This window comes from Mesoplodon densirostris, chromosome 8 (assembly GCF_025265405.1).
Source record: "Mesoplodon densirostris isolate mMesDen1 chromosome 8, mMesDen1 primary haplotype, whole genome shotgun sequence".
NCBI lineage: Eukaryota > Metazoa > Chordata > Mammalia > Artiodactyla > Ziphiidae > Mesoplodon > Mesoplodon densirostris.
In genome coordinates this window covers 73,193,417-73,217,772 of record NC_082668.1, presented here as the reverse complement: position 1 = coordinate 73,217,772, position 24,356 = coordinate 73,193,417, and the positions used below count along the sequence as shown (strand labels likewise).

Below are 24,356 nucleotides of genomic sequence, written 5' to 3'. Positions count from 1 at the left end.
AAAAAAAATAAAGTTCGGGTCTTTCTGGATGTAGTGTATATTTTTATCCAACAACTGACTTTTGATGCTGTCTGAACCTTGAGCTGATCTTGCAAGGAAAAAGAACAAATGACAAGGATTCATTTTATCATCCTGACCAGGCTTTCCCGCTAACAGTCCCCTTGCTTCCTCCTCCTTGACCCTCTAATACTTTTTTGATTCCTGCCTACCAGTTCTGAGAGTCACTGGGTATCCTTCCAATAAATTCCTTTTCCTTAAGTTAGTCAGATGGTATATGTTGCTTGCAACATAGGGTCCTGATATAATGAAGTAAACAAATGGAAAAATGGACAAATATGGAAAAATCTCTTTTAAGATCTGTTTTACTGGAAGTCTGTCCTTTTTTTAAAAAAATAAGTAATTATCTTGGTGTTTTAGAACCTGAAAAAAATTATTTTTAATTTATTAATTTATTTTTATTTTTGGCTGTGTTGGGTCTTTGATGCTGAGCGTGGGCTTTCTCTAGTTGCGGCGAGCGGGGGCTACACTACGTTGTGGTGTGCGGGCTTCTCATTGCAGTGGCTTCTCGTTGCAGGGCACAGGCTCTAGGCACGCAGGCTTCAGTAGTTGTGGCACGCAGGTTCAGTAGTTGTGGCTCATGGGCTCTAGAGCGCATGCATCCATAGTTGTGGTGCAGGGACTTAGTTGCTCCGCAGCATGTGGGATCTTCCCAGACCAGGGCTTGAACCCGTGTCTCCTGCACTGCCAGGTGGATTCTTAACCACTGCACCAACAGCGAAGTCCAAGTCTATCTTATCTTTTCAAAGACCCCACTTTTGGTACTGGATATTGTTATGGACTGCATGTTTGTGCCCCCCAAATCCCACCAAATTCATTTGTTGAAACTAACTCCTCACAGGATGGTATTAGGAGGTGAGGCCTTTGGGAGGTAATTAGGTAATGCATGGTAAAGCCCCCATGGTGGGATTAGAATCTTTCTAGGAGGAAGAGAGCTAGCCCTCTCTCTCCCCACCCAAGTAGGATACAATGAGAAGACAGCTATCTTCACTAGAACCCAACCATGCTGGCACCCTATTCTTGGACTTGCAGCTTTCAAAACTGTGAGAAAAGCAAATTTCAAGAATGGCAGGGTCACCACTGGGCTTCAGGGACTACTGGAATGTCATCAGTAGCTTCAGTGTCAACCCTATTCTTTCCCACTGAGTTTGGCTAAACCCTGGCTGCCAGCATCTCCTGGGCTTGTATCTTCCCAGCTTAATTTACCTTAATTTCAACTTGAAAAATCCTGGGAAGGGACTGGCCTAATTTAAGTCATGTCTCTATTCCTGTTGCAATCACTGTGGCCAGAAAAGATAAGAAACTAGAATTGGCCCAGCTTTGGTTAGGTACTTATCCTCAATCACTCTGCTAATGAAGCAGGATAGTTTATATCTGGATTCTATGTTAGACTGGAGAGAGAAATTTCCCAAGAAAGAGGAGCGCTAGTCCAAAAGAGAGTTCCAGAAGAAGTATCTTACAGATATATATCTATATTATATATAGATATGTCTTACAGATATTTACATGTAAAGGGTCTACTATATTTTTCTTAGTCATAAGACACAAAGATCTGGAAGAAACTATCCAAATTGGATGATGGGGTGGGGGAGGGGGGACGACTTGGGAGGTGGAGAGAAGAGCCCTTTAGAGTCAAGGTTGGGGGAAAGGAGGAGGTTGGGCGAGGAAGGTAGGAAGTGAAAATAGGTTCATATGACAAACGCTCTGGAAGGAATACTTAAGCCATGGGATTTGTGTATATGTATGTATGTATATCTTATACCTCCTCCCATATTAATCTAAACACTTCAGATAATTTAAATTAGAGCAGCATTTGGCATTTCCAATAAAAGGTTTTTGAATAGTAAAAAAATGTTAAGACTTTTAGAAACATTATTAAATCATTTACTCAGTAACAACAATCAGCAGATAACAGGAACACACTGCAGATACTCATTTCCCATTTGGCCTGAATAAGCAGTTTTGCTACACAATGCTATCCTAATGTAGGTTTTTCTGTGGCCAGGGAAAACAGTATTTAAAATAGTCCATCTTTCTAGAATTGAAGTGAGTATTCTAAACAGGTATTTAGAAAGGAAGTGGGAACAATTAAGGCTTAATTACATGAAAAAACAGAGCAGCACAATTACAAAAGAACATTTAAATAGGAAAATAAGGAAACTATACATTAAACAATTATACATGTACACACTGTATCAAAATACCTTTTCTATTTTGGTAACCAAATTTTGGAGATGAAAAACAAACTAGTTCAAGCATTTCTAAACATAAAAACTTCAGGTTTATATTTATTAAAAACAAGATAATATCAGTTTTGTTGAAGTAATCATATATACACCATGGTAAGTATTTGCAATTGTGAAAATGGAAATAGTGAATAGCTTTAAATTTCCTGAATATTTTCATGGCTTAAATAATTAAACTTTTTTCTTTTTTTTTTTGTTGTTTTTTTTTAAATAAGTTTACTTAGTTTTAAACTCAGGCCAGTGTGCTTTTCTTAAAAGACAAAATACTTATTAAAAATGGTAGGTATTAAGGTTTGCACGAGCTAAAAAATAACATTTACATTTGCCTAGATGTAACAATTTAAAAACATACAAATTCAAGATATAGTAGGAAAATATGTAAAAAAACACATAAAGAACCATAGCCCATTAAAAAATATAACTGCACCTTCTATATATCGAAAACTAAATATTCTGATTTAAAAGTAGCTTCTGTAAAATGTCAAAGTAGTAGGCATTGTTTGCTTTACTAATATAATGAATAAATAAGAAATATTTCTAAAACAGTACTATCAGTATTTCTTAGCAAAAATGTAGTATATACATATACATGGAAAGGCAGGCATTGACACAGGATGTTCTGCATCCAAGTTTTCGGGTTTGAGTTCCATTAAAATGTTTTCTACAACTTATAAGGACAATGCATACAAAAGTAAAAAGATGAGGTAAACATCTTACACTTTTAAGCATTACTTGAAACTTAACACGTAGATATTCCCAATGCCTAGGCTCTAGAACGATGCTTAAAAAGTCCTCCATAATGATGATGATATGACGTGTATCTGAAGCACATAATGAGCAGCAGGTTTCTTGGTCTTCTGAGTAGGCAATGATGTTCTTCCCTGTTATTACAAAGCAATCATGACTAAGTTTTGTCAAGAATATTGCTTCAGTGTGGGTTTACATGAGGCACCAAGCTACAGTAAGAGCAGCTACAATGCCATTCAAAATTGCCATACTATAGCCCATGTGGAAAGAATGTCCAGTCAGTTTCCTAGAGGGAGAAAAAAACAAACGAGAAAAGGAAAATGTAATTTGGTATAACAAAAACACCATCAGTTTTTACCGAATATGCTTACAATCTGGAAACATGTTTCCCAAATATCTTTTATACATTAATATACAAGTTAAAAAAGAGTATCAGACATCTTCAGAATTAGTAATAGATCTCAAGCTGTCAAATATAAGTCTTGGTTATCAAATATAATTTTTTCAATTTCATTACTTAGAGTAAAATGCTCAGTTTGATCCCTATAACTTCTTTACTGTGCCTCATAATCACATGTGTGTACCATCACCTAATTCTAAGGTACATATCTTGTTACATTACAAGCATGTTCTTTCATTTAAATTAGCATTGTGTTTCCCCACTCTCTTGTACTCACTTATAACTTAAAATACATATTATTTCAAGTATTTGTCCTGTTTGTACCATTTTTTTAGATTACATGAAGGAATTCTACTTTTTCTTTGAGCACTAAAAACAGCACTTGTCCATATGTGAGTCACAAATCAGATTATGTCTTTTATAGACATTTCAGTTCTCAACTTAATAGGTTACTTAAGTGGCTTTCAATGAGTTCCTAGGTGTCAGCAAAGACACTGTTTAATTGTTACTATGAGCGCCAAATAGCTCATGTGACATTTGTTCCCTCTATCAAGTAGCAATTTTACTTATTTTACTATATTTTCTTAACACTCCTTGCACTAATTGTATTGCAGTAATACTCTTTGCTTATCCTAATAAGGATGAGACATGCTAAAAAGAATAGAAGGTAGGGTCCAATTGGTGTCAGAGGCAGAAGAGAATCTTCTCACGGGAGCAATCCAAATCAAGGACATATGAGGAGGTACACACCAGCAGTAGTAAGAATGGAAGTCATAAGTAATAAGGGCCCTGGGCTGAGAGGGTTATCATTCCCCTTGTCCTCTTCTTTCCTAAGCACAGATCAAAGCCAGGGAAGTACTTAGATCAAAATTAACATCTGAAGACACCTCATTATAATGATTTCCAGTCCAGTAAGATCAGTGGCAGAGAGTAAAGAAGATACTCTCTTTGAAGAACAACCCCGTTGCATTCACCTGAGACTACAGAAGACTCTGATGTATCCTGATGGCCCCCTGTTCTGGTCCATGGGAGTTATTATTTACTCTCTCCACTCAATCTTACTCAACTGGGACTAGTTTAAGATGCTTCTCATGTGCCATTAAGGGCTAATCTACCTAGCTGTATTACCTACTGTACGGTAAAATAAAATAGATACACTAAATGCTTTGCTCCTTTAAAAAAAAAAAGAATTCCTCCAAAAATTGATTAGTGAAAAGAAATCTAATCATAACTATCAGCATTATCATTCACTGTAAAAAATAATAATACTGGGCTTCCCTGGTGGCGCAGTGGTTGAGAGTCCGCCTGCCGATGCAGGGGACACGGGTTCGTGCCCCTATCCCGGAAGATCCCACATGCCGCGGAGCGGCTGGGCCCGCGAGCCATGGCCGCGGAGCCTGTGTGTCCGGAGCCTGTGCTCCGCAACGGGAGAGGCCACAGCAGTGAGAGGCCCGCGTACAGCAAAAAAAAAAAAAAAAAATAATAATAATAATAATAATACTGACCTGAGAACATTTAAATTCATACTAACAAAGTTAATCATGGAACAGAATTTCAGGAGTTAATTGTTCTCTTCTACTAGTTTGAGACCCTGCGTTCCCACAAAAATAGAAGAATCTCTAAAGTACAGTTTACTGAACTTTAGGAAATTATAATAACTACAATGTTGATATAATTGAACTTTACTGAGATATACAAGCTCAAATGCTTAGTGACCGTCACAAACCAGGCACAACAAGGAATTCTAATGGCAATGAAGAAATACTCCAGAGCAGTGGTTCTTAGTCTTTCTACCATCTCAAACGCACCATACTCCCACTGGGAACGTTGTAGCCATTGTCACACATGTACTGCCAGGCAAGGGACTAAAAATCTTTGACAAATCGCTTGATTTAAAGCTCCTTTTCAAACACCCACCATGATTTTCCTCCCAAGGAAGATACAGAGAACCCCTGGTAAGTTTTCCCTCCTATGCCTCTTGTGATCTTTGAAGTCCTGTAAAAAGCTGAAGGTATCTTGACTCCCCTTTGTCAAAGCCTTTCATTTATTTCTTGTAGAGGGCACATTTTGAACTGAAAAATTATGACTAAGTATGGTGCCTATTTTACTCAATCTCTCTTTATATATATGCATTTTACTTTTTAAAGTATACACAGTAAAGTGCAAATGCCTAACATATATACAGATCAATGAATCTTTATTATGGTATACCCTCATGCACCTACCACCCAGATCAAATACAGAACATTTCTAGCACCAGAGAAAGCTCTTTTGTTCCTCTTCCCTGTCAATATCCACCTTCCCTCCCTCAAACCCTCAGATAACTACCACACTGCTATCATGATGACTTGTTTCACCTGCTGTTGAAACTCCATTTACATGGCATCATGATGTATTCTTTTGTGTCTGCATTCTTTCTCTCAGTAGTGTTTGTGAAATTCATCCATGGTGCTGTACGTAGCACTGGTGTGTTCTTCTGTATTAAAGTTTAGTACTCCATTGTATAAAAATACCAAAATTTATTTATCCATTCTACTACTGGGAATTCAGGTTGTTTCCAATTTGGTGCTCCTATAAAGAGAGCTATTATGAACATGATACTATGTACACACCTGTGGTGGGTGGTAAGCATCTGCACTCATTTCTCTTGGGAAGTCCGAGGAATGCAATTGCTGGGTTATAAGGTAGATGTATGGTAAATGTGGCTTTAGTAGAAAGCATCAAACATTTCCCCCAAATAGTTGATTCCTTTACACTTCTACCAACATATGAGAGTTTCAGTTGCTCCACAGTGTCACCAACATTTAGTATATTATCAGTCTTTTTTAATTTTAATGGACCTACAGATTTTGTTGTTGTGGTTTTAACAGTTATTTTTCTAATAACTAATGTACTTATTGCCCAATTATTATTTCATACATAAATGTGACCGAGAAAATAAATTCATGATGCAATTCTTTCCAAGTCATTCTCTCCTTATACCTAAAACATATTGTACAGATTAATTTCCCTAAAATACTCCTTTGCTCAAAATGCTTTTTGTCAACTGGATATAAAATACAAGTGAGCAGAGCAAATAAAAGAGTTAACAAGGTTAACTTTCCTTAATGTCAATTTTCAAAGATGTGGCAATGGACTAGCAAATGAGATACTGTGGTATAAAGGGAAAAAGACAAAACCAGGAGAAGTGAACTTACACACTTAAGATTTCATGGTTATCAAGTAAAGGGCTGGATCAGATAAACTTAAGATCCCTAACAGTTTTAAATTTCTATGACTATTCAAGTTGCAAAGACAGAATAAGTAAAAACACTTGAATGAGATTATGTAGGTTTTTTCCTACCTATTAAAATAGGTTAATTCATCAACATTACCTGTGCTTAAACTGAAACAATGATGTAGGGAGTATAACTATCAATACATAAATATTTTAGTCACAAAGAATCAATCAAGGAGACACACAAATATAATGAAAATTAATATATGACCTCATTTAACATACTAATCCAAAATTTTAAGGCCTGACTATTCAGTTGACCATTTAAAAATAGGTAGAAAAATACACAGAGAACTCAATGACAAAACCAGAATGTTTCCCAAGTAAATGTTAGGATTCCTAAATGTGGATTTTATTATCCGGAGATAAAGTTCTAGTCCACTGCAATACATTTCTGAAATCAATATGGAAATGGGAGATATTGTTCAATAAGAAAAAATTACTAGAGAAAATATGGTTACAAAGAAAGTCTCATTATAATAGAACTATTTCCATGTCCTAAAAGATTAGTTATAAAAAGGTACTATTTTGTTCTAGTTCTAAAGAACTCCCTTCTAATAATAAAGAATCCTACAAAAAGGTACTCATGTGGTTCCTGTTAGTGGTTAAGAGTTCGAGCTCTGTAGCTAAACAGAGATGGTTTGAGGGCCAAGCTTTGCCACTTACAAGGGGTATGAAGCCAGAAGAATTGTTTGACCTCTGAGCCTCAATTTCCCAAAATGGAAATAAAAATAAAATCTACCCTTATAAAGTTGTTATGAGAATCAGGTGTGTGGCACATACCAAATGATCAATAAATGTTAGCCACTATCTAGTACAGAAAAGAAAGCTTAGCTACAGATGAGATTTTTAAAAATTCTTTTCATCTTCTACTTCAACTCTTCCTTCCTTCTAAGTAAAACACCTAAATCTAGACCCATCCCCAATCCAAAACAGAGAAACAAACAATAACATACAAGCAGACTCAGGAGGTGGAGGGAAGAACGGGACTGAAGAATTATAGGTTTGTGTGCATTGCTGCTTGGTATTACCCTCTTCCTATGAGTTCATAATCACTCCTCCCTTTATAATTCACTAGGGCACTCAGACTTCCACTATTTATATCTAGATTTTGTAGTCTGGAAATGTACTTTCTAGCAATATATTTACATTGATATTTAACAGAAACTTGTAAAGTGAACAAATCATCATATACCTTAACTATTTTCATTTATTCAGGAATGGAATACATTTCAAATTTAAGATTCAAATTAATTCAATGATTCTGGCAATTTAAGTGACTATGCTTTTACTTTTGAACCACAAATAAAAGCACTGAATAAGCCACTGTCAAAAGTTTCAAATAAATTACCTTTGTTTATTTAAGAGAGAGACCAAACAGATTAGCAGCTCTTTTTTCATTTCATGTTGTTTATTGTTTTTACTCTAACCTTGGTTTGGCTGACTCCAAACTGAATCTCTGTACTACATACTAGACTCCACTTTCTTGAAATCTTCAATCCTTACCATATTAATTCCTGTATTTCCTTTCCCTCGCATATAGTCCCACATTTCAGACATGTTTTTATGACAGAACTCCTGCAATTTAATACAGTAGCATCACTGCCAACTGATTTTGCTCTAAGCAGAAAGCTCTCTGCTTGCCAGAATAAGAAATTATATTAAGGTCCTACATTAAGAACCAGCTGGCTATTTGTTTCTGTGTCTGACTGGCTCAGTAGGAGACAGGATGAACTAGCTGGTACTAATCCATTCCTTCTTCACACACCTGGGCTGCCTTTTATTTCTCATTCTATACCTAGCCAAGAAATCTCTAATTCCTAAAGAATTTTAAGCTGTGTGAGCTTGGTTGGAGTAACTATCAGTTCTTCATCTGGAGTCAAAAGTTCTTAACCCAAACCCAAAATCTGAAAGAAAATACTAAACCTCATCATATTTCAATCACTTACCAAGCATTTTTTATGTTTCTTTCAGAAACACAAAATGATACAACAAATTACTTACAGAAATTGCTGTGGAACTGTGTGTATTCCAATTAACTTTACCAGTGTTATTTAAGAAATAAGGGTTAGAATTTCAAAGAGAAAGCTTTCTTCACTGAGGAAATGCTATGTCTCTCATTAAGAAAAAAACAACATATATTACATTCACCCTTTATACTCTAAAGTTCTTTATTTTATAATTTTCTTAACTTTCTTTCCATTATTTTACTTCACCAAAATTTACAGTATGAATTCTCTATATCAGGCATTATATATGGGAGACAGAGAAGTAAGCAAGAATCAATGTTGTCCTCAAAGATGTGTCTAGTGACAGTGTGCTAAGTAAAGTTCTGCAGACAGCATTACCTGGAAGACAAAGGAGCCATTCGATTTGTAGAAGGGGAGAGATTTTAAAGAAGAGTCAACACCTGAGCTAAAACTGAGTATGATGAATTTAGAGTTCTAAACAAATACAATATGTGCAGAAGCAACACACAATGGAGAATGCAGGAAATGGTTAATAGTTTGGTATGGTGAGAGTGAAAGACTTGGAAAGCTAACTTTCCTTCCACAGGGTGTTTAAACATGGCTCTATTATTTACAGGACTACTTTAGCCTACCTGGAAATCTAATTCCCCATCTTTAAAATAAGGTTAATAATTCCTCTCTTTAGTGTTCCTGTGAAGACTAAATGAGATACTATTAACCACTTGTTGCAGTGCCTCCCATTTACTGAGCACACGATCATAAACACAATAAATGTCAACCATTATTTTTTATCCTTGACTGGCTGGAGTTACTGGGGGAGAAGGAAGAACTGAAGGTGATGCCAGGTTTCTCATTTGAGTTACTGGCTGGATGAAACACCAATCAGCATGATAGGGAACCCAAGAGAAGATTACAGGTCGGTGGGAAGTAGGAAATAATGAAGTCAATTTTAGATGTGCTGAACTGCAAATACCTGTGGGACACTGAAGTAAAAACTCCCAGTAAGCAACAGGAAATACAAATGAAAACCAAAAGGAGGATTCTTAGGACAGAGGCTTAAGACAGGCTAGACAGACTCAGAAATCTTTGGCCAGACTTCTGCTACTCAAAGTAGTAGCTTATGAAAAGGGATTCCACAAGTGAGAAATAGTGATCAGAAAGCTGGACAGAAAACAAAACAAAACAGGAGGGAGTGATGCCAGAGAAATTAAGAAAGAAAAGCATTTTGAAAAGTAATGATAAACAGTTTCAAATAATGGATTGAAAAAGGAATGTTAAATTTTGTAATTAAGAGTTCTGCAGTTAATTCAAGGAGAAAAATGGTAGTGTAGGAGTGAACGCACAACACACGTGGTAGCAACTACAGTCACTGTGAAACAGGGACTATCTCTTCTCTAGTCTTGTAAGATATTTAGCTATGGAGAGATCTGGGCATGAGGATTTTTTTCTCTAACACAGGAGAAACTTGAATGTTTAAAAAATATCCTAACAAGAATATTGGATATAAAAGGAAAGGCTGAAGATATATGAAAAAGGAAGGTGCGGTGGGAAGGGGGGGGCGGTGGATCTACAACAAAGGAAGTAAAATTGGGAGAAGAACACTTTATTCTGAGATAAGAGGAACGGGTGGTATGATGAAAGTAGATGTAAATTTAAGTTCATAATCATGAAAGGGAGAGGGAAGAAGCAGGAAGTTCTCTCATGATGACCTTTCATGAAACTGGAAGTGAAGTCCACTGAAAACTAAAATGCAAAGTGAAGATTTGGAATAGCTACAGAAAAAAATGGGAAAGGGATGTAAGATGGACAGATGGATGATGGATAGGGCTAGCTAGTAAGATTCTAGTTCAGACTACAAAGGTTGTGAACTCTAGTTATTCAGATCTTACTTGGGATGATTCATCTCTGCCTCTTGATCCTTTTTATATGGAACATCACAGCCCTTGGCCTACTTTAGAATGGATTTGAGGTCTTCTGCTATTTCAACATTTCGTTAGTTCCAGGCTCTCTCCTACCTGACCTTTCTTTGACCTCCATAACGTTGCAATTTTACAGGGCAGGCACTTCATCCTTCCTTCTCTGTACAGGGCCTGGTAAAAGGAAGCTAGTTTTACTTATAGTTCCTAGTCTATTTCTTAACCCTGAAAAATTCTTCCCATTCTTGGCAAGGAAGTAACTTGTAGACTCGCAATCTAAAAGAAGTGAGTAAAATTAATACAATGGGTTTTTTTATAACTGTCTCATTTATTTTGTCGTAATTTTTTTTGCAGTACGGGGACTCACTGTTGTGGCCTCTCCCTTTGCGGAGCACAGGCTCTGGACGCGCAGGCTCAGCGGCCATGGCTCACGGGCCCAGCCGTTCCACAGCATGTGGGATCTTCCCGGACCTGGGCACGAACCCGTGTCCCGTGCATTGGCAGGTGGACTCTCAACCACTGCACCTACCAGGGAAGCCCTATTTTGTTATAATTTTAAACATCCTCAAACTGTAAGCTTTCCTGTTCGTTCAAACAGCCTTTAGCCGACCTTTCATCACTACTTTATCATCATCATTTATTCATTAAAACTCATATTCAGGAAAAATTATTATGTTTACCATTTAGGTGTGCAGTAATTATTATAAATTAGTATAAATTAGTGTAAAATGAGATTTTTACAAATGTGTTACATCCTAACAACTATAAAACTAACCTGAACAAACAAGCCCACTCCATCTTACATTGAATATATATAAACATATATATACTTTTTAACCAAAAATTAGAAATTTTTTGGGCCTCCCTGGTGGCGCAGTGGTTAAGAGTCCGCCTGCCGATGCAGGGGATACGGGTTCGTGCCCCGGTCTGGGAGGATCCCATATGCCGCGGAGCGGCTGGGCCCGTGAGCCATGGCCGCTGGGCCTGCGCATCCGGAGCCTGTGCTCCGCAACGGGAGAGGCCACAACAGTGAGAGGCCCGCATACTGCAAAAAGAAAAAAAAAAAAAAAAAAGAAATTTTTTATAAGCAATATCTAATTTCAGAGTCGTCTCCTAAAGGAGGGCTTGGCAAACGAAGGTACACCTATCCTGCCAACTATTTCTTTTTATTGGAACATAGTCTCACTCATTCCTTTATGTATTGTCCTTGGCTGCTTTGGTGCTACAATGGCAGAGTTGAAGAGTTGTAACAGGGACCACATGGCCCACAAAGCCAAAAATACCACTTGGACCCTTACAGAAAAAGTTTGCCAAGTTTTGTCCTAAAGCCTTCCTCTTCAAAGTGTACTCCAGAGATCAGCAATATATTGGCATTGCCTGGGACTTTCTTAGAAATTCAGAATCTCAGACCCCACGCCAGACATGCTGAATCAGAATCTCTCTTCAGCTAGAACTTCCGGTGATTCTAAGATCCTCAAAGTGAATACTACCACTATGTGGAAATATATAAATTAGCAAAGAGATTTCCCAAGAGATCATCACTTGAAAAATCTATCCCAACTGCTTTCCACATGAAAATTTCAAAAGCTACTATAGTTTTAAAAAAAATACATAAGTTGAACAAACACTTAAAAAACTTGTTTGTTTCATTGTATCATCATGTTCCCATACAGATTTTGACTTCTTTAAAATGTTATATGACAGATAACTCAAATAAGAAATCAGGTAAGAGACTATGCAGGAATTAAAAAAAAAAAATTCTCCCATTTGTCCCTCTCTTCTTTTTGTATATATTTACCTTGCTAGGACAGTGGCTACACATTGGATGTATTGTGTAAGTGTGTATGCATATATACATTTGTATTTCTTTCTCTTTTTTTTTATACATTTGTATTTCAAAGTAACCTGTCAGGATAAAATACAGCAAAATATTTTTTAGAATGAAGTGCCAGAGAATAAGACTAAAACCATCATGTTAGCTAGTTTACCAGATTTTAAGGTATAGTTATATTTGGGTGGAGTGATGTATTTCAAATGCATACACCACACAAACCATATACACACATACATAGGTGTGTGTATATATATACACACACACAGTCATAAGGTTTTAGTAATCAAGACAAATATAGAATTATTTAAAAAATATGTGTGACATGATTATACTATGATAAAAACAGAAATATTTGCATGTGTATAGATTTTTAAAAAATCTGAGGTATAATCTCCAGTCTGTTAACACTAGTTAGTTCAGTTATTTAAAATAAGATTTTACAGCCTTTAACTTTCTGAGTTATATAATTCTGTGATGCATGTATTAATTCTGTAATCATTAAAAAAAAACAGTAAGGGGAAATTTTAAATCAGTCACTGTCCTAGCAAATAAATTTCTCAATTATTATTTAAAATAGAAAATGCTATTAAAATATAAAGTCGTTAGAAAAATGACTACTGACTTCAAGGTTTCATGATAAATCTGAGGCAAAGATTATCTGGAGAAACATATACTTAAAAGATATAAAAAGTGAGGAAAAAAGTATAAATGTATACACTTAATGTTCAGCTATAATGTATCATTCTCTTTTTTTTTTTTTCTTTTTGCGGTACGCGGGCCTCTCACTGTTGTGGCCTCTCCCGTTGCGGAGCACAGGCTCCGGACGCGCAGGCTCAGCGGCCATGGCTCACGGGCCCAGCCGCTCGGCAGCATGTGGGATCTTCCCTGACCAGGGCACGAACCCGCGTCCCCTGCATCGGCAGGCGGACTCTCAACCACCGTGCCACCAGGGAAGCCCCTATAATGTATCATTCTTAATACCTAGCAGCTGATGTTGAACATTTTGAGCATTTACTCCATTGCCTCATTAGCCCTGTGATTAGGCTAATGATGTGCATTATGAATAAGTATCAGTTATAAAGTACCCACCATGTTAATGGAGCAAGTTGATTTATCAATCTACACGATATGTTATAATGGAATTCAAAATTTCAGCTTTAAGGATTATCTCATTTTTATTTTGTTTTCCCCATATACTCCTTTATTATCCTTTTAATGTCCATGGGATCTGTAGTGATGTCCCCTCTTTAATTTCTTTTTTTTTATTGGAGTATAGTTGCTTTACAATATAAAGTGTATTAGTTTCTACTGTACAGCAAAGTGAATCAGCAATATGTATACATATATCCCTTCTCTTTTGATTTCTTTCCCATTTAGGTCACCACAGAGCACTGAGTAGAGTTCCCTGTTCTATACAGTAGGTTCTCATTAGTTATCTATCTTATACATAGTATCAATAGTGTATATATGTCAATCCCAATCTCCCAATTCATCCTACCCCCCACTTTCCCCCTTGGTATCCATATGTTTGTTCTCTACAACTGTGTCTCTATTTCTGCTTTGTAAATAAGATTGTCTATACCAATTTTTTCAGATTCCACATATATGTGTTAATATATGATATTTGTTTTTCTCTTTCTGACTTAGTTCACTCTGTATGACAGTCTCTAGGTCCATCCATGTCTCTGCAAATGACCCAATTTCATTCCTTTTTATGGCTGAGTAATATTCCATTGTATATATGTACCACATCTTCTTTTTCCATTCGTCTGCTGATGGACATTTAGGTTGTTTCCATGTCCTGGCTATTATAAATAGTGCTGCAATTAAGAATGGGGTGCATGTGTCTTTTTGAATCCTGGTTTTCTCTGGGTATATCCCAGTAGTGGGATTGCTGGGTCATATCGCAATTCTATTTTTAGTCTTTAAAGGAACCTCCATACTGTTCTCCATAGTGACTATATCAATTTACATTCCCACCAACAATGCATGAAGGGTTTCCTCATTTTTAAAAGGCTTTCTTTTCCTTAGCACTAAGTTTCTTAGCTATACTGCCAACTTCTCTGGTCCTACTTCTGCTTCTCAAGCATAAGGTTAGTCTTTATGATCTCTTTAATTCCTCTGGATCTCAATTCTGCAATAATTATGCCTCCATATATACACTAAAATCCTTCATCTAGAATTTTACCAACTAGAACTTTTAACTGAATCACAACCCTATGCTTTGCTGGTGTGATATTAACTAACTTAATAACGTACAGGCTCTGAAAGATCCTAACAATGAACACAGTTCTTTAACATGGAATTAAAATGTATACATTTAAGATATCTCTCATTGTACTACAATTCCCTGAAAATCAGTCAGAGAGAAATAAATGTGTATCTGGTTGGATGAAACTGCATACTAACCTACAGTCTACTTTACTTATATGCAGCAGTCTACTTGGTTGCAAACTGAATTATGTCAGACATGTTAACTTTATTCACCAGTATATCGATGTAGCAAAATGCCTTAGGATATCTATCTGTCCTGGACACTACCTTGGTTAGACAAAGTCCTTATTCATTAGAAAGTTAGGCCAAAAAGTCCAAGAAAAATGGGATTCCCAAGCCTTTAGATTTCATGAGTCAGTTTAAAAATGATTTTTTGGGCCTCCCTGGTGGCGCAGTGGTTGAGAGTCTGCCTGCCGATGCAGGGGATACGGGTTCGTGCCCCGGTCTGGGAGGATCCCATATGCCGCGGAGCGGCTGGGCCCATGAGCCATGGCCGCTGAGCCTGCGCGTCCGGAGCCTGTGCTCTGCAACGGGAGAGGCCACGGCAGTGAGAGGCCCGCGTACCACAAAAAAAAAAAAAAAAAAGATTTTTTTTTTAAAAGGAAGTAACTGACTCCATGTTTTGTTCTCAAACTTGTTTTGCCAGGAACAGGTTTGAAAACCACTACAATCTACTATCAGCATAATTTCATACAAGAAAGAGCATCTTATTATTAAAAGAATAAAAAGGGGAAAAAACAAAAGGATAAAGATCTCAAGATAAATAACAATTACTCAAGAAAAGATAATTGGCAAGCAGTGGTAGGCCATAGTCAGATATCCAGCTTGAAAAATCTCAATTAAGGAAAGGAAAGAAAAGCTCTGGGACTATATCTGCTTTATCATCTGATGTATCTGTTGCTTTAACTAGTAAATTTATACTTATTGCCTATGAGGGTAGACGTTACTGTTTTTAACCCATTTTGGAGAGAGGAAATTAAGGCTCAGAGACACCAACTGACTTTCTCAAAAGCTCTTCTGGCAGTATTTGGAAGTCACTTCCTGACTTATAAGCCCTTTTTAATATACCAGGCTGACTCGTAATTTATAAAGATTGTTGAACACACAGAAAGGGTTCCAAGTTCAACACTGCCACGTACTATCTCTTATGTATTTCTTATCAGTGCTATTCTGTACATATGGATACCCGTGTCTTTTCAGCAGCCCAAACATAACACATTGTAAATTAGCATAAGCAAAAGCCATAGCAAACAGGTGCAAACACTTACTAGCTATATTACTTTATGAAAATAACAAAGAAACCAAGAATATTTAATGAGTTCTTATAAGATTTTGTTACATCTATTTAAGTCTCCATTCAGAACTTTAATAGAATATATTTTATAAGACACGCATATATTTTAACCCTTCACTTCAATAAGCCACAGTGTGGTGCCATCAATACATTCATTAATAGTGACAGCATTACAAGTGATGGCTCCAAACAGTCCCTAGATAATGAAACTTCACGATACTCAAATATCAAGGCCAAGTTCTTGATCTGTCTCTTTTGTCAGTAGTTTTTCTCTCCTACTGCAATTAGCCATCTGACATCTGTTTCATCAGTCCATGGCAATAAAGAATCTGATTTGACAAAGAGGCAGCCCTCCAAAGTCTGTATGAAAGAGTCATAGCATCAATTTATTGTGCTCAATGTTAAATCTAGTGTGCTTAGAAAAGAAACTTCTAATTTAAATACTAAATCACCCACTTTTCCTGTCCTTCAAGACATATTACTGCCCAAGAACCCATAACCCTGATTTTTTTTTTTTTTTTTTTTTTTTTTTTTTTTGCAGTACGCAGGCCTCTCACTGTTGTGGCCTCTCCCGTTGTGGAGCACAGGCTCCGGACGCGCAGGCTCAGCGGCCATGGCTCACGGGCCCAGCCGCTCCACGGCAATGTGGGATCTTCCTGGACCGGGGCACGAACCCATGTCCCCTGCATCGGCAGGCGGACTCGCAACCACTGCGCCACCAGGGAAGCCCTCCATTATGATTTTACTATTCTGTTTTGTACTGTATTTTAACCCCCAATAATTAAAGCCCCTAATGTGAAGAAGAGCAAGAAGTCAGAGAAGACCCTTTAATAACATAGAAAAATAAACTTAATGTTGAGTAGAAAAAGAGTATTATTATAATACAGCAATGCCAATCCTAAATCCTGAATCTGCTTCCCTCCTACAACAATAGTAACAACAAACACATTCATATACAAATGTAATGGAGATTTAAATATTTCAGCATCTGATTACATCCAGAACTTTACACATAAAATAACACATGAAACAGTATCAGATCACGTGTTAATTTTTATTCTGTAAAAGTTACCAAAAACAGTTTACCAAAAAGCAATTCAAATGAAAATCAACTGTTCCCTTTTCTTTCTTACTTCAGATTTACTTTGCAAATACCAAATACCACTGTAAGAAAATACAATTAAAAAAAAAAGCTGCATAAAAATAAATTTAAATTTAAACTGAAGTAAAAGCATGTGTTTATTGACATTGAGTGTCCTGATATTTACCAAATACCATTAGTGGTTGGAAGAAGAAACATAAAGGTGAATAACTCAGAGTGATCTAGACAAAAAGACCAAGAGCATCAGCAGTAGATACCCCTGGTTTGTATATTTACTATGAAACACTGTAGATTGCCAATCAAGCAGGCTTTAATAAAGACACTACTCTCTACCGTAGCACATCCCTAGAAATCATGACATAATAATAACCAATAATTGTAAAGGTTCCCTGCATTTTGACCATAAGTCCCACATCAAATAAGTCATAAATACGAGAAATAATACATTTAAAAGCAAACACCAAACTTCAAACTTCTCTACCAATATAAAAGTGAATTTATGCTCTTAGTTCTATAAAACGAATATCCAACTATGCCTTCCAATCTGCCTCATTTTAGGAAATACACAGATGTGACCATCTCAGAGGCACTCAAAGGACAAATACTAACTGATTTTGAGTCTAATTATAACAAAAATACAATATTTTGCTTATTTCTGATAATTCAAAATGGCTACTTCAGGGATAATTTTGAGGGTTTTGGTCTCTTTTAAAAGCTATCTAAGAAAACTTAAAATGAAATCTACTTTTTCCTTTAACAAGTATTCCTATATCCTTAATAACTTGAAATACAAGCATTCGTTTTTCCTCCTTGGAAATGAGTCTCTGTGGGTATTACCAGCACAAAATAACAGTCCTATCCCTACAATGAAGTAACACCCTTAACTTATTTAAGAATACTGGCCCTTAAAAAAATTGGTCCTTGAACTCTGACTCTACATAAAAGTACTATAAGATAAACAAACTTAATGACTTATTTAACTATTTTTCATATCACTTTTTTTTTTTTTTTTTTTTTTTTGCAGTATGCGGGCCTCTCTCACTGTTGTGGCCTCCCCCGTTGCGGAGCACAGGCTCCGGACGCGCAGGCTCCGGACGCGCAGGCTCAGCGGCCATGGCTCACGGGCCCAGCCGCTCCGCGGCATATGGGATCCTCCCAGACCGGGGCACGAACCCGTATCCCCTGCATCGGCAGGCGGACTCTCAACCACTTGCGCCACCAGGGAGGCCCCATATCACTTTTTATTGACTATTTTGACTCAATTACAAAACTAATGAGCTGTCTACATTGTGCTTTTTGCTAGACCCATCATATATATTATCATTTCCCCAACAAATTTATTTTTAGACTCTAAAGTAACATTTTTACCCTAGCCGGGACCTATTATAATCACTGAGTTATTTATTAGCAAGCTGATAACTATAAACCTGCAGCCACATCACTGCACCACTAGATGGGGCTTGTGCACAGGTAATGTGAAATGCGAGAGCAGTCTTTCTGAAGTGGAGAACTCTGGTCACTGAGAGAAAACAGTGAAGGAGAGAACAAAGAGTGAGATTTTAGGAACAGATTTTAATTGCATTTGGCAATATCGCATAGGCAAAAATTTCATAGAGCAAAGGCCCACAGCAAGTGCCTTTAATTGTCAATAAAATGATGCTGTTTCAATTAGTGAAATTCCTCCTGTTGATTCTTTTCATAATAAAAAGGAGATGGGCAAACAAAAACAATAAACATAGAGTTAGGTGCTGGCTATGACACATGCAAACTATTTGGCTTTGTGCAAGGTACTTAAATTCCTTGGGACTCAGTTTCTTCATCTGTTAATAAAAATGATAACCCCTAAGGATGACTGAGCAGAGACTCAGTTCTCCCATAATCTTTAATAGGAATGTCTAAGACATCCCTAGCAATCCTAGAGTATTCATTAAAAAGTTGTACTTGTTAGGAAAAACGCAACTTTGGTGCACATCTCCTATCCATACCTATCTTCATCCCCAACTGGGAGGACTTAAATAACAGTTCTGGTGCTGGGCTTCCCTGGTGGCGCAGTGGTTAAGAATCCGCCTGCCAATGCAGGGGACACGTGTTCGAGCCCTGGACTGGGAAGATCCCACATGCCTCGGATAACTAAGCCCGTGCGCCACAACTACTGAGCCTGTGCTCTAGAGCCCACGAGCCACAGCTACTGAAGCCTGCGCGCCTAGAGCCTGTGCTCTGCAACAAAAAGAAGCCATCGCAATGAGAAGCCTGCACACCGCAACAAAGAGTAGCCCCCCTGTTCACCGCAACTAGAGAAAGCCCGCACGTAGCAACAAAGACACAACACAGCCAAAAATAAATAAATAAAATAAATTTATTAAAAACTATATATATATATTTAAAAAAAAAAAGTTCTGGTGCTGCCATCGGCCCAGCCTGGAAAGAACCCAAAGATTCTTTCAAGCTCTGGGTTCTCTCTGAATGCAGTATCTTTACATGGGTAGGTCACATATTTATATGCATTAACTCCTGGAAACTATAATTAAAGCAGATCACCATAATGTGAAATATTGATTACGTATACACTGCTAAATTTCCCTGCTTGGAAATCACTAACAACAACCAAGGAGTAAACAGGGAAAACTAATGAGAAGTGAACTAAAGATGCTGATTAAATAGTGTAGGAGAACAGGATAATGAATTATAAAGTAGCAAGAAGTGGGCAATGCCTATATAGATACTCCAAGGAATCTGAAGTTACTGCCTCTGCCTCTTGTTATTAACACTTTAACAGATTTTCAGAAACTAAGAAAATAATTTAAAAGTACAATCGACCCAAATTTTCTTTTCCACAAAGTAACTGCATCCTAACAGAGAAGTTTGCATATTTGACATTGCAGTATACCTTCTAACCCAGAAGTTTGCAAAGTGAGCATGACCTCCATCTTTCTTAAAATATGCCTTTGAAGCCCATTAAGTACCTGACTGAAAATACAACTTGCAAACTTCTTTAACCATCTTATTTCCTAAAGGTCTGCGCCTATGTAAAAGTGAAAGTTTCTAAGCTGTAGCTGTTATGGACTATGTTTGTGTCCATCTCCTTACCACCAAATTCATGTCAAAACCTATTCCCCAATGTGATGGTACTAGAATGTGGGGCCTTTGTAAGGTAATTAGGATTAGATGAAGTCATGAGAGTGAAGCCCTCATGAATGGGATTTGGGATGAGTGCTCTTATAAGAGTCACAAGAGAGCTTGCTTCCTCTCTCTGCTCTCTGCCTTGTGAGGATACAAGGTGGAGGCCATGTGCAACCCAGAAGATGGACCTCACCAGAAACTGACCATGCTGGCAGCCTGATCTTAGAATTCCAGTCTCCAGAACTGTGAGAAATAAATTTCTGTTGTTTATAAGCCACCCAGTTTATGGTACTTTGTTACAGCAGCCTGAACTAAGATAATATCTAACAAATATGAAACAGTAAATATAAAAAATTTGTTAATGAGTACAAAGGTTTTATTTATTTTTTTTTGCGGTACAAGGGCCTCTCACCGCCGCGGCCCCTCCCACTGCGGAGCACAGGCTCCGGACGCGCAGGCCCAGTGGCCACGGCTCACGGGCCCAGTGGCACGCGGTATCCTCCCGGACTGGGGCACGAACCCGCGTCCCCTGCATCGGCAGGCGGACTCCCAACCACTGCGCCATCAGGGAAGACCTCTTCTTTATTTTTTTAAAAAATTATTTATTTTATTTATTTATTTTTGGCTGCGTTGGGTCTTTGTTGCTGCGCGCGGGCTTTCTCTAGTTGTGGTGAGCGGGGGCTACTCTTTGTTGCAGTGCGCGGGCTTCTCATTGCGGTGACCTCTCATTGCAGAGCACGGGCTGTAGGCACGCGGGCTTCAGTAGTTGTAGCTCATGGGCTCTAGAGCGCAGGCTCAGTAGTTGTGCCACACGGGCTTCATTGCTCTGTGGCATGTGGGAACTTCCCAGACCAGGGCTCGAACCCGTGTCCCCTGCATTGGCAGGCGGATTCTTAATCACCATGCCACCAGGGAAGCCCCAAAGGTTTTATTTCTTAACTCCCTAATGAATTATTGATCCAAATTGTGATTTCATTAAATGTCTCATCTAATATTTACTACATATCAATAAAGATTATTATTTTCTTCCCTTGAGGAGTTTATGTTCCCAGGGAAGTAAAACTAATTGATAGCCATAGTAAACTGGTCTTATCAAATTTTTTTCCCACTTCTACTAATTAGTTTAAAAGAATGCCCTTGTATTTTAATCTGCAAAGGATAGCAAATGACTTTTTTTTAACAAACCAGTTAGACCTGATTATTTTAATCTCTTCATGCCTGATATTCATGGAGTTAGAAACAGGGAATATTTTAAATAATAATCTTAATCTTAAAAAGAAAAAGTAAAGAGAAAAGTCTCTTCATTTTAAGTCTCAATTATCTTGCCTTTCTTTAGTTTCTAATTAGTTAAGCAGACCCCTGTTAATAAATTATCTTAGAATCTAGCCATCATTTATATTAGATTTCCCTTAAAAGATAGATATATATAATGATTGGTCTTAAAAATATATTTAAAACACTGAAAATTCCAAAGAAATATTCCAATAGAATAGAAAATGTTCCAACAAAATGTTAAATAAAAAATGGATTACAAATATGTATATTGTGGTCCCAGTTTTAATTTTTAAAAATATGCTAAGAATGGAAAGATATACATTAAAATGTTGTGGGGCTTCCCTGGTGGCGCAGTGGTTCAGAGTCCACCTGCCGATGCAGGGGACACGGGTTCGTGCCCCGGTCCGGGAAGATCCCACATGCCGTGGAGCAGCTGGGTCCGTGAGCCATGGCTGCTGAGCCTGCGCGTCCGGAGCCCGTGCTCTGCAACGGGAGAGGCCACAACAGTGAGAGGCCTACGTACTGCACAAAAAATAAATAAATAAATAAAAATAAATAAAACTGTTGTGTCACTTTCTCTAATTATGGGTTTTTCCATTATTTTTCTTTTTGTTTTTTGAATTTTCAACAAAGAACTTATATTACTTTTATATAATCAAAGAAAATATTTATATTAGCATCACTTTATTTTAGATAACAAAAGAGTACATAACCTATTATAAAGATATTTTTATAAAAGTGTGATACTGCAAAATAATAAAATATATCAATCTGATTTCTAAGAAAATAAAGTCTGAAGATTTCAACTTTCTCAAAAGGTAGAGAAGTTGTTTCCCTGTACAAGCACTCACTCTACTGGTGACATAGAGAATGTGCTTATATTCTGCCATTTCTGAAGTAATTGCATTATTTTCTACAAACACTAGAAGGCAGGGTTTTCACTATAAAACAATTGTACCAATTATCACTATTATATGCCTTTCTGGGTCTGTGGTTTCTGTTAATATGTGATCAAATATCACTGTATTTATTATATGTCTTTTTTAGACTCTACTTCTATTAAGCATATGATCATTTTAAATTACAGTCTGACTCCCATGAGATATTTAATAGCTGATTTATCATATATAAAATTAACTTATCTCTACTTACATACTGAAAGGAATTCAAATATATATGTACACACAATGTACATATTTCACAACTGCATTTTTTGGATTGTATTAACAAATATGTAAGTCTCTGATCTGAAACCATCTCATATTAAATTTGAATGACTAATAAAGGCATTGAAAACTGAGGCCCATCTGGTTCTATTCTAATAAAAACACAAAGATCATTTTTAAGAAATTAGTTAAATACCCTCAGAATTCCAGATCCTTAAGAGAACAGAAATGCTTTTGTCTAACTCCAAAAGCTTCTAACATATGAGTCTTAGGAATTCTGGTAGTAGTGGAAGAGAAGCTGAGAGGGAAAATGACATTCCAGGAAGAGAGAACAGCAAGAGTAAAGCCATGGCATCTCAAAAGTTCGTAGCTTATTTGGAGGATGTCAGAATAATCTGATATGTGGCTACAGGAGAGGGTACACTGGAGAAATAGCTGAAGATAAAGTTGGAAAAGTAGAGTAAGGTCACTTGGGGAAGGACTGTTAAGCTATACTTGGGAGTCAGACTTTATTTTGAAGGCAATGGGAAAGCTGCTGAAGACTTTTAAACCAGGGAGAGCTGTGACTAAGGTCTGTTTTTAGAAAGGTTATAATACACAGGACAAATGAGAAGAGTGAAAGCTTGTAGTACGGGACTTCAAGGAGTGAAGTACCCTAGCCAAGATCTTAAATAGAACAAAAACACTGTGGGTGCTAAGACAGAGTATTCCAATAACACCTCAAAAGGCAAGAATGACTAGACTTGGCGAAGGGCTATAAATACAGTGAAAAAGGGTTTCAAGCCTTGGTAAGTGAGTGGATACTTATGTCTTTAAGACAAATTGAAGCTTTAACAATTCTAAGTGCCAGGTGCTTTCTGAATCCAGGTTGCAAAATCTACTTAATACCTGGAAATGTACGACTAGAATTCAGGGGAGAAGTGAGATGTAAATAAGTAAAAGAAAAAAAATAAAATTAAGGTTTTTTGTGACTTATGAAAGTAGTCTCAGTATGTCATCTATATTAGACTCATACCCCCTATTAAAGTAACTAATTGATGTCAGTGAGCAGCAATAGAATATAAATTTGAACTGAGAGCAAAATTAACTTAGCAAAATTAACTTTCCAATTGAATGGTACCCATGTAAACTATGGGGATGGTGCTGCACCATTAGGTATAGTCAATTTAGATTATTAATTAATCATTATCCACTCAAAATACACATAAAAAAATGTATTGGCAAGTATGTGATTTATGTTACATTTACAGATAGGGATTTATTAAGATGTTTAAAATACACTTATGCATTTCATCATTTGAAGTGATTAAACTTATTTACAGAGTCCCTCAAATAGATTTTATCTCCACAAGTTGTCCATGGGGTGGGCTGGAACTGGTAGTAACAACAACAGTAACAACTATAATACTCTTGATAACATACATATCATTAACAGAATTTATTTTCTACTCTTCATTCTCTCCCCCCACTCCTTCCACCCTTAGTTTGTAGAATAAACTAGAGGTCTTAGATGCTTTTATTTGGCAATTTATAAAACCTGAGTCTTCCCAATATAAATAAACTAGATTAGAATGCTGATTACTGAATTTTCTGAAACTCTTTGAAACAGAAAATACAGACCAAAGAAATATGATGTTTCACTATGAAACGCATCTAATCTGGTCTAGACATATAAACT

At 37.0% G+C, this 24,356-nt stretch overlaps 1 protein-coding gene across 3 annotated transcripts in view; it reads right to left on the bottom strand.

Annotated features, from left to right (window-relative positions):
* Positions 1-2,415: 2,415 nt before the first annotated feature.
* ARL6IP6 (ADP ribosylation factor like GTPase 6 interacting protein 6) overlaps positions 2,416-24,356 on the bottom strand; it is a 37,711-nt gene continuing 15,770 nt past the window's right edge. The window contains exon 4 of one of the 3 annotated variants that reach the window (XM_060107243.1): positions 2,416-3,336. In XM_060107243.1, the coding sequence (XP_059963226.1) occupies positions 3,243-3,336 (94 nt within the window). In that variant the 3' untranslated portion in view covers positions 2,416-3,242. Of the gene's footprint in view, positions 3,337-10,723; positions 10,788-23,531; positions 23,581-24,356 lie in introns of those variants that run through there. The other 2 variants (XM_060107244.1, XM_060107245.1) reach the window with 2 other exon arrangements.